The 12070-nt window shown below is 38.5% G+C and overlaps 1 protein-coding gene across 2 annotated transcripts in view; it reads right to left on the reverse strand.

The window, feature by feature from the left end:
* The window catches only part of MPP2 (MAGUK p55 scaffold protein 2), a 1397885-nt gene that overhangs the window by 313328 nt on the left and 1072487 nt on the right, over nt 1–12070 (reverse strand). For both annotated transcript variants that reach the window (XM_044055155.1, XM_044055154.1), the window contains one exon: nt 9292–9360. In XM_044055155.1, the coding sequence (XP_043911090.1) occupies nt 9292–9360 (69 nt within the window). The remainder of the gene's footprint in view (nt 1–9291; nt 9361–12070) is intronic.

The following is a 12070-nucleotide window of genomic DNA, read 5'->3' on the forward strand; positions in this document are numbered from 1 at the left end:
AGTATAAAAGGTGCTGATATAAATGCTAGTACAAGAGGTACTAGTATAAATGGTGCTGGTACAAAAAGGCCTTACTACAAAAGGTGTTAATATAAATGATGTTAGTACACAAGGTACTAGTATAAATAGTGTACAAAAAGTGCTAGCATAAAAGGTACAAGTATAAAAGGTGCTGATATAAATGCTAGTACAAAAGGTAGTAGTATAAATGGTGCTGGTACAAAAGGTACAAGTATAAAAGGTGCTGATATAAATGTTAGTACAAAAGGTACTAGTATAAATGGTGCTGGTACAAAAAGGCCTTACTACAAAAGGTGTTAATATAAATTGTGTTAGTACATAAGGTATAAATGGTGTACAAAAAATGCTAGCATAAAAGGTACAAGTATAAAAGGTGCTGATATAAATGCTAGTACAAAAGGTAGTAGTATTAATGGTGCTGGTACAAAAGGCCTTACTACAAAAGGTACTAATATAAATAATGCTAGTACACAAGGTGCTAGTATAAATGGTTTACAAAAAGTGCTAGTATAAAAGGTACAAGTATAAAAGGTGCTGATATAAAAGCTAGTACAAAAGGTACTAGTATAAATGGTGCTGGTACAAAAGGTGCTGACATAAATGGTACTAGTATACAAGGTACTGGTGTTAATTGAGTTAGTACAAAAGATCCTACTATAAAAGATGCTAGAATAAAAAGTGCTGATATAAACAGTGCTGGTGCAAACGGTACTAGTATAAATGGTGCTGGTACAAAAGGCGTGAGTATAAAAGGTACAAGTAAAGATGCTGATATAAATACTAGTATAACAGGTACTAGTATACATGGCGGCAGTACATAGGTACTAATATAAAAGGTGCTGAAATAAATTATGCTAGTATAAAAGGTACACGTATAAAATATGCTGATATAAATACTAATACAAAATGTACTAGTATAAATAGTGGCAGTCAAAAGGTACTACTATAAAAGGTGCTGACATAAATGGTGCTAGTACAAAAGGTACTAGTGTAAATGGTGCTGGTACAAAAGGTGCCAGCATAAAGGGTAGTAATAAAAAAGTTGCTGGTACAAAAGGTACTAGTACAAAATGTCCTAGAATAAATGGTGTTAAGATAAATTTGGACCAGAGTTGTTTCACATCATGTTCTACAGTTCAATTTAGTTAAGTGCAAGAGGAGACTCATGAAAATCTGGGATAGGGAACAAGAGGCCCTCAGTAAGAGTTCCAAGAACCAGGATGGTCATAAAGTTTGTTGGTATATTATCAGGCTGATTTGCCTTATTAAAGGGAGCCCTGTGCTTCTGAAACTTTAATCTGAAGAAGCCTGATGCAGCATGCTTACAGGAAATGCATCTTAACCCACATGAACAGTCAATGCACTTTTTATGTGTTATGAGTTAGTGGACTTTTCATCATTTTCTTTGACAAAGCATGGGGAGGTAGTAGTCTGGGGGGTTGGGAGATGGTATGACATAGGGAGATACTGCCAGCACAGTTATCTGGAATTTTGTAAATAATTATTTAATTTATGAATATCAACACGATCTATATAAGATGCTTGTGTTACAAATGTATTATAACTGTATGTCGTGTGTATATCAAACTGGTCTGTACAGACGTGTGTGTTAAAAAAGGTATTTTATAAAGTTCTTGTGCTTAAAATGTAACCACAGTGTACCCTACTGGAATAGAACAGAAATGTACATGCACTATTGCAACTGTTCAAATGTATATATTTTAACAATGGAAACTGGAATACAGGAGGTTAACTTCAGAAAAATAGCTGAAATTAAATTACTTTACAGGCTAGAACTATTTACTACCTCTGAATGTATGAAGGAATGCAATTGTTTTATGACTTCCGGCATCTGCCAAATATCTGAGGTCTATGTATTTTCACAGGTAGATGCTGAATACTGCCAGCTTCCAGCAGTGGGGGTTTCACCTGGGACAGTGTCTGATGACAAGAAATTATGTCATTCTGGAAGCTATCCCGGAAGTAATATTTGCGATATTAATTTGAGAACTCTCTGAGAGAGAGAGAGAGTGCATTCTGTATTCTTATTTATTTATTTATTTTATTTCCAGTTTGATGACCGGGGAGGTCCACTGGGCTCAAAGAGCCCGTTTTCAGTGGAGGCCCAGGGAGGAAAGCTCCAATAATACATAGTACAAGCTCCAAAATACAATACATAGTGGAAACAGAAACAAACTAAGCAAATTTTAGATATAAAATGGCAAAAACTAAACAAAAGTTAAACAGCAGCTTACAGAAGGATGTAAAGCATATTTACATGTTTAGTGGTTGAGAACAGTAGTACAAGGTTAAATTAATACAGAGGTTTAAATCCTCTGAGAGTGGTATAAAGGTAGCATTAGCATGAAGGCAGTACATAGGGTTAATCAATAGTGTGTACGGAAGAACAAACTTTGTGTGTTATGAAGTATTTATGTATTAAGCAGATTAGGTAGGTGGAGTGCAATTGCATTTCCATTTTTGGGAGAGGTAAGAATGCAGCTGGGTTTCGAAGTGTTCAGAGTTCTCAGAAATTCTTAGAGATGGAGGGAGAGAATTCCATTTTTGGAGACGGAAAAGGATAGGAGAAGCTGACCAACAGTACAGTTTGGTTTATAAACGGAGATTAGATTTTGGTGGGTAGATCTTAGAGTTCTGTTTGGGGTGTATAATGTTAAGATGTTTGTTAGTGCACTCTGCTAGTATTCTCTCTTGGAGCTGACAAGAACCATTCACCACACATCTGCCTTGCTCTGTAAGTAAGTTTCTAGGGTATGGTTACTCTCTTAGAAATAGCCAGGAATATAGCAAAGCTTAGTTTAGATATTTTCTTTATTTATCTGAGACTGCACTGTAATGTTGTTTTAAATATTTCCTGTGATTTTGAACTCTAAGGTCACTATGAATATATACCAAGTATTATCTTGCTCTTTTATTATTTGTTATTAAATATATTTAAACATTTCATTGTGGCTGATCTGTCTAGAGATATTTAAGTCTTGAGAGTACTTGCATATTTATTTGGTGACACTGTGTGGGCCACTCCTAATAGCCTTGCTCTTTGTCAAGCAACCATTTATATTAATATTACACAGCAAGATTGGACACCCTTTGTTAAGGGCCTTAAAGTATCTGATAAGGAGTTGACTGGTGGCAGTGTAACTACCTTATAGTCTGGGCAGAAGGGGCATAGCTAGTAAATCTGTGCCAGCCTTTCCCAGGTGTGTGTGTGTGTGTGTGTGTGTGTGTGTGTGTGTGTGTGTGTGTGTGTGTGTGTGTGTGTGTGTGTAAATCAAACATCAGATAGTGTGTATGTTAGCTACTTGGGCAGGGACATGAAGCACTAGTTGGACAGACAGGGTGCTGGAGGTCTTAGCTTGACCATTCAGCTGAGATCTCAACTTTATAGCTGTGTCTGTGGAAAGTCTTATTGGGGATCTGGAGAAAGAGGGAGAAACCAGCCCTGGATTTATTGTGGTCTCTGTGTACTCTTAATGGAAAATGCACTTGATGCAGAGAGCTGCATCTGGACATACTGTGTGTGTACTTGTCATCCTCCCAATGTGCATCCCTCACTGTTGCTCCTTGATTACTGGCCCATTAGTGGGACATCACAGATGGCATAATGGTTAAGGCATTTGACTCTCACCAAGAGAACTTGGTTAGGCTTTAAATGGACCAGAAGGACAGCTAACCTCATACGGACATATGAACATTTAAGAACCTGTCCAGGGAGGGAGGTTAGGTTGTGATCACATTGCATGGACAAGATGGAGTGACCACAGTTGCAAGTGTGGTGACATCAGGTTATCACAATTATGTCATTACTTTTTTTCATCATATATTTAGATTTCTCACTTTAAAAGAAATGATATCCAAAATCCTACAGTTCATCAAAGGTGGTTACTAACAGCTGAGGATTTCAAATTTATATCATCTCCTATAGATTTGTGGGTGGAATGTTAACAGCAAACACAGTAGTAAAATACTGGAAATCAGTATGTAATCCTTTTAGACTGTTAGACCGGAGATATTCCTGTGTTATAAACATGGTAAGAGCTAAACAGTTTCCGTCTGATATCACTTTGGGGCCAGACAAACAGAATCTTCATCTCCCCTGGACTACTTGGAGTTGGAGGTACACTGGAGCATTCTCTCCCTTTCCGACCATGGCTTTTTAATTTACCAAATTACCTCCATCCACCAAATTTAGGAGCTACCTGCCTTCTTCACTACCATCCTCAATTTCCCAATGTGACTGCAGGAACATGTGACTGATTCATGTTGAGAGTTCCCAAAATGCCTGCAGGAGCACATGACTAGATATTAGAACACTCATGTACAGGACACCACTGATCTTCACTTGAAACAGGATGTTTTTAAATGCCACATCAGCTACACATTTCATTAATTCATTGGCATCCTCCTTATGAAAAAAGGAACAGTTGAATAACTATTTGGCCATCTAGAAATTAGGCCAAGGCAGATCTATCAGCATTAGAGTCTGTTAGACTCTTAAAATCAAGGACCAAAATGAATATTAAAATATAAAATGAGCATTCACATTGCAGATACAAAGAAGGGGGCCTAAACAGGTTACAGGCATTAGCCAGGAGGATGAAACTTAAGGAGCTGAGGAAGAGGGCTAGTGCCCCCCCCCCATCTTTAGGACTCAATTCCCCAAACTCATTAACTACTGACCTTGTAGAATGTCCCAGGAGTCTCTGATAGTGGCCATGAGAAATCCTTGAGAGAGGATATAGCCAGTGAGAACTTTCTAGATTTCCACAAATCTTGTCAAAGGATCTTACAAAACTGTTTATAGAAGATGAGATGGGGGAGGATGAGAGACGGTATGAAATCTGGAAAGGCAACAACCGGAATAGTATACTAGCAGAGTTGTACCAAAAAAAAATCTCTAAAAGGTCCCAAGCTCCCTGGTAAAATGTTTAAATTTGCATATGTTTCTCAGACGTTTCCTTTGATAAATATGCCTACAGAACTGCAATGCCAAAACAAATCAGGATCATATGCATTTAAATAAGTACAAGCCAATACCTGCTTTAAGTATTTTTTTTTATTCCAGTTCCCTAAAAGCTATTCAGTCCCCTGCCCTCTCAGTCATACCTCCATCTCCACAGAAGGTAGGAGACCTCTAGCACTTTTGTTACACGTAGTTGCAAGAGCAAATGGCCTAAATGGTAAAATAATCCTGCCCATGGATTCAGGCGGGGATTTCTATTATGGTCTTATCGGCTCTCACTGTGCATGTTGATCCCATGGGGTGATGCACAAAAGACACACGATAAGGGGACATTTTGTACTTTTGCAAGAGACATTCCCAGAAATGTCCTACTCCTTGAAAGCAACTCTGGTAATCCTAAGCCTCAAACAAGGAATCTTAATGCAATCTGTATATCAAGGATAAAACTCTCAACTTTCACTCTAGAGACAGAAGTTCATATCACCTCATCACTAACCATCTTCCCCCTTGGCCAGCTCCTCAAGCACCTGGGTCACCAATCAAACCTGGGTCAGCTCCAGTGCAGCTACAGAGCCATCCCACTATGCCAAAGATCTGGCAGAATTTGCATTAAATATTGAGTACCTGTTACATGTGTCCATGTGAGTAGAGAACTTTTGATAACCTTTGTTGTTCATCCAAACATAAATAGATTCATCTCAAGGACACATGTTTAGAATAATAAAACATGAATCCACTGGGCTGTTCATTCTGCTTCCTGACCTACCCAGAAGGAAATAATATTAAGTATCAATGCTGAAAAAACATGTCATAGTGTCCAGACTTTATCTCCATTAAATCTTGCACAGCCTTGGTATCTTACAGAGAAAGAGTAACATTACTGAATCACTATGTATAGATTCCAGTGCAAGTATGAAAACAGAGTTCCATACTTTGAGAACAGTATTTAAAAGAGGGACCCCATATTATTTAGTTCAGATAGTGAACCATTGACCTTGATATCGAGGAAGAGTTTGAAAGAACTGAGGGGTACAAGGACAGAAAGGATAAATAACTGTGTCTGAAGGTAGATGACTTCTTTTTTCACCCTGCCAGATACACAAAAATTACTCCCCATGGTCAGTCAGTGCTGAATGGAGTTTCTAAAACCACCAGTTATCAAGTTAATTGGGGAAAATCACAAACCATATGCACTGGATTCTGTCCTCACTGACTCTCCTAGGGATTTGGGCTTCAGTGGATAAACAAATAAAAATTCTTGGCACCTGAGTGACCAGAACTGCAAGAAAAGTGAAGGAAGTACAGGAAAATAAATGTCTCCATTTTTGGATCTGTGAGGATCCCAGTCCTGGACATAAGGGAAGATGGTCTTTGTATGATAAACTGAAGAATTAACCACACCGGTTCTCCAAATGAGGCTTCACCTCAGAACTATATATTCATACCACTTAATTAACCATATCAAGGTGGAAATTTCACACACACACACACACACACACACACACACACACACACACACACACACACACACACACACACACACACACACACACACACACACACACACACACACACACACACCATCATTTGGTAAAGAAGAAGAATTAAAAAAAATATGTCCATTACAATAAAATTAAATGCATTACTGTAATTGCCAAACCACTATCAGGTAAACATTATCTCAACATACACAGTGAAGGGCCAGTCTTTTCAAATTCGTATTACAAATCTTTAGTGAAATAATTAAATAAACAGTGTGCCAGAATACCCCAAAGCATGGTTTCCTGAGAAATGATATTGACTAGTGTTGTAACATAAGCAATTCTTACAAGGTGACAGCAAGCCTACACACATGGTTTAAGGGAAATGGTACAAACAGAAGGATGATTGAGTACATAATAGAACTTTGGTGTTTGACAGTCTGACATAGAAGTTGATTTGCGCATCATACATTTGTCTACTGTGTGACTCTGAGAAATTCATTTAAACAGAGAGTGGTCCAAGGTTAACCCTGACAAGGAATATATGGGTCTAGCTGGCTTACCCAATTAAAAAAAAAACTAATGGCCTATTTCACAGAGAGTTCTCACACTGTAGTTTGGAGACCTACCACTGGCTTTAACATGTAAGCTGGCAGGGACAACAACAAACAGAAAGCTAGAGTGTATTTTTAGGATATGATCTCAGAAGGAAAGATATTTAACAAAAAAAAATAACAGTAAGGGCTTGATTCTTTCAGCCTTTGTTTGCCTACCATGCAACTTTGAGCATGTCACTTAACCAGACAGTGCTCAAGAACTGCATCTGAAGAACATCCATGTTGATTAGTGCCCAATCCTGGTAAACAAATACAAATAAAACAACTAGTGCTCTTCACTATATCAGGCCCTGGTGAGACCACACCTTGAGAAGTATGTGCCATTCTGAAGGCTACATGAGGAGGAAAGCCATTAGAAGGATGTGTTAGATAGATTGTTAAAAAATATAACAAAAGGTCAGAGACAGTTGTGTTCTTTTCACTGCTGAGGAGAAGAGATCGGAGGAGGGAAGAGAAATAATTCTGGTGCATACGATCATATCAAGAAGATATTCCAAACAGGAAGGACAGATGGGGGGAGGAAGAGGAATTGGCAGCAGATTAAAGGGATCCAAATACTCCATGGATATGCAAAAGTGCTTCTTCATGGAGGGGGAAGGTACCCCATGGAAACACTAAAGGAATAGAAAGATAAGAGCAGGAAAGGATCTATGATGTCACTGAAGAGGGGAAGAGACATTGTCACAATTTATGCAAGATATAAAATACACAAAAGAGAGGAGTAGAAAAAAATGAAAAAAAGTAAAAAAAAGTCACAGGGGACCAATGACTCTTGACCTCATTTAAGAATGCTTGCTCCATAAGAAAAGCAAAGGAGCTTCAAATACTCATTTGTTTAACCTTTCCCTATTCTTTGCCCTCTTTACTAGCTTATATCACTTCAGCAAGTTCTGCCTCAAAACCTCAGGTCTCAGAAGCTTTGTAGTCTTAGCCATTTCCTGTGTAGTTTTTCACAACCTGCATTCCTCAAACCCTATGCAGTTCAATGGCTTTCAAAGCACATAGCCTACTTTGCACTAAACTACGTAAACATGATTCCTACTTCCAAAGCTGTTCTTTCCTCATTGTCTTTCATTTGCACATTATTAGGTCAGCCTCTTGTTTTCTGCATGCCAGAAATGATACAGCCATCATATAAGTAGCCTCTTCCAGAATTGGTATCCCCACCAGACAGCATCTTGAACCAGGCCTAGCAACCTTTCAAATCTATAATGTCAGGTGATGAGGTGATATCTCTTCTAGTTTCTTGAAGTTTTACTTGCTTTCTCATAAGCTCACACATCAATCTCATATCCTTTCGCCAATTAGCCTCACATCCTGCATCCCAACTTCATATCATTCGCCTTCTGGTAAATATAAACAAAGACAGAGGTCAGATGTAGCTACAGGCTACCCAGGAAAAGCCACTAATGAATCAGTAACTTAATGAAACTGACTGAGCTCACAGTAAGCAATGTACCATATTTAAATAGCCAAGCATTTCAGTAGACTATTCCCCCTCTAAGAACTAAATAAGTAGGTGAAAGTTACATTCTCCATACTCAGGTATACAACTAAAATCACACTCTAGCCAGACAGTGCACTACTGTACTGCTTTACAAAATACAGTAACAGTTTAGCATGACATACAATCACACAAATGTTACAATGTAAAAACAAGTGTGTACAACAATTGTGTTTATGTAATGAGCTATGTACTCGCTAAGCTATATACAACACTAGCCCTTCCACAGCTGCAGGCCCCAACAAATTACACTCTGTAATGGTTGCACTGTCAGTTTTACAGGCCAACAGGCATTTATTTATTTATCTATCCAATGTTGACTGGGTTAGTCCCATGAGACTTGTGACCTCTTTTCAGGGGAGACCCTAGGTGGTATTTATAGCACTAGGAGAAATTTGGAAAGGGCTTTGGGAAACTTTCTTACTTGTTTTGATAGCTGCAATGGGATCTTTTACATCCACCTGAGCTACTATGAACGTAGGTAGATGACGCCTTGGTTTAACATCTCACCCAAAGGTATAAATTAATTAAGTCATTATAAGAAATCATTGAGTACCTCATCATCTTTTATGCAGCTAAAAATGTTTTTTAAAAAGCTGAAAATGTGCCTCCCAAACTGAAATTCCTGTCAAATTGCACATTTGTAACACTTGCCTTCCTGAATGTTAGCAGAATGTTACCTACCTGCATTTTTGGTGGTCAGGTACATCATTTTCTTCTTCTTTTTGCCACTGATGCTCCCACAAAGTGCACCTACGATAAAAAACACCACAGTTCCAGGTTTATTTCTACAACATGTCGTTCATTGCTTTTGCACAATAAACACTACTGCATTTGTAATACATTTACTGCAATCTGTGTAGTCAATGCTATTCATTTGCAAAGAGATCCACTTAGATAAGAACATCTGCAATACATCTGCAGTGAATTCCTTTCCTGTCTAGGCAATTCAAATGAAATAATAATAAAAAAAATGCTAAACAGTTGTTCTTCATAAATGCCATGCAACTGAATAATGAACAGAGAATGCGCAGACAGTTTTGCTACAAAAAGATAAAACAGAACATAAAAGGTACTAGCAATATGACAATAGGGCATTCAACACCATGTGATCACAAACCAGGATGGATGAAGGGAGGGAGGCATATCTATGATAAGCAGTTCTGGAAACAAGCCAAGAGGTAAAGGTAAATGGGTTGTTTGGGTTAGCAAAGTGCTAGACAAGAGGTAAAAGAAAAGAGGTAAAAGAAAAACAAACTGAAATGGTATGACTTAGAATCTTTAGGATTCTTTTTAAGGCATGAAAAGAAACCGGACAGGGAGATAATGTGTATAAATGTGTGTGTGGGGGGGCTTAATGCAATGTTGCATGTGGAACAGGATAGTTTATAAGGAAAGATGGAGTTCATGCTAAAAAAATTATCATTCGTTTTTTTCAAGGAATAATTCAATACAAGCTAAGTGATGTAATATTTTCCTGGCAGAGGGGGAAACACTTAGAGGTCTGTGGGCAGTCAGTATTTTAGACAGGTGTATTTCAAACCACACCTTACCTTCAGGGACATGGTTACTGAATGGGTAACAGGAAAGTGAGAACGTACACACAAAATGTAGGGGGAGAAAGGGAGGAAAATAGAACGCCAGGCAGTTGTGGTTTGCATGATTAAGTCAAACATACTGAACGTGTTTGCATGTGGCTGGTTTTGGTGAGATACAGTAAAGGCTGCTTCAGGGCAGACACAATGCTGTTGGAGAGTTCCCACAGAAGGAGCTGAAAGGCATTCAGTAAGCAATGAGAGCAAGACAAAATGACACAATCAGTGCCTCATAGGAGGAGATGCAGGCTACAGGAAATGGTTCTCAGGATACCTGAAGGCGTGACAGCTAATGACATCCAGTGGTAACATGGGGTCAAATGTCTCTATGGCCTGAACATTCAAGTTTTTAGAAATGTAATAGTCAAGGTCAAGCAATCTAGGAAATGAAATCAGAGTAACAGTTTTGTAACTTCTGTATAATAGAGTTTAATCTAGGTGTAGACGTAACAGACTGGGAGCAGTCCTTTTAGCAGCTCTCTGGAAGCAATTAAGAGCCTTTAAGAAGGGAAAGCTGGGGACAGATAGTTTCCCAACAGAATTCTACAAAGACAGGGGGTCCGTTAGATATTATCTGTATAAAAGAATGCAATAGAGTCAAGAACAATTGAAAAATTGACCCATCAATGGTAAAATCCAAGATAACTGGGGTCTCCAAAGGTATGAGTGAGTCAATATATAATTTGGAATTTTAAGCCAATTTACCAACTCAATGTGGACAGAAATACTCTAGCCAAACTTTTAACCAAAAAGGCTACCTAAGATCTTGCCCTGTGTAGCTGAGAAAGGTCAAAGGAGATTCATAAATGGTAGGCAAAGCACAGATCATTGATGGACCCTATTTGTGTGTGTGTGCGTGTGTATTTTTTAATTTGGAAAGAACATGAAGATGACAGAGAAGGGGTACTATTTTTTTACATGAGAAAAGCTTGATAAGAAGTGTTTTATCCCCATATTTAAAGTTTGGATCAGGCAGGGCTATGTATAACAGCCCTAGACTACATGTATTGGTGAATGGAAGTTTAAAGAGGGATCAAGCAAGGATGACTCCCTAATCCTTAGTCAAATTATATCCCTACTGGTAGAATAAAATGAACACATTAGAAGGGTTTTAGCTAAGAGAAAGGCATATGTGACATAAGGCTGCTCTTTATTTAGTAATATTAACATGCTAAGGAAGTGTTATAGTCCCCAAAGTATTACACTTATTTTGGGACTTAACTGCATTTTGCAGAAGAAAGGATACAGCATGCGACTGATGACAATATAAAAGGCCAGCAGGGAGTTCAAACAGCAAAGCAGGGATCATATGTAAAGAAGGAGAAAGGCAAACGTTTTAAACTTGCACAGCGTTGAAATCTGGACAGTAGATCAGAGTGCAGAAGGAAGGGGAGGTGGCACAGGCTGTTGACATGCCGAGTCCAACCTAAAGAAGTGAATACTTCAATAGTGTTATGGGAGGAATAGTTGTACAACAGGAGGCAAGACATGTACTAATGGGAATATGCAGTGGAAGAAAAGGCACAGACATTTCATACATCATGAAGTGCTGAAGGAAATGGCACTGGGATGACAATGACATTGTTCAGAGGGAAAGCAAATTTGTATAAAATCTTACCATAACAGTAGATGTTCTACTTTTCAGTGTTGCAGTATTCTATACATAACGGATCACTTGCCAAGGATAGCCCTATGTCTATCCAGTATACCAAAGCCTTTAGATCTTCTTGGTGCCGTACATCATACATATGCCCTCTGTGCAAGGAGTAGGGCATAAAGGTGATGCACAGATGCAAGCACTCTGAAATGAAATGCCCCAAGAGGAATCAAATACCCTCAGGGACAAAAGAGAACATGTACATCCATAA

This window comes from Protopterus annectens, chromosome 13.part0 (genome assembly GCF_019279795.1).
Source record: "Protopterus annectens isolate FY-2018-M chromosome 13.part0, PAN1.0, whole genome shotgun sequence".
NCBI classification, from domain to species: domain Eukaryota; kingdom Metazoa; phylum Chordata; order Ceratodontiformes; family Protopteridae; genus Protopterus; species Protopterus annectens.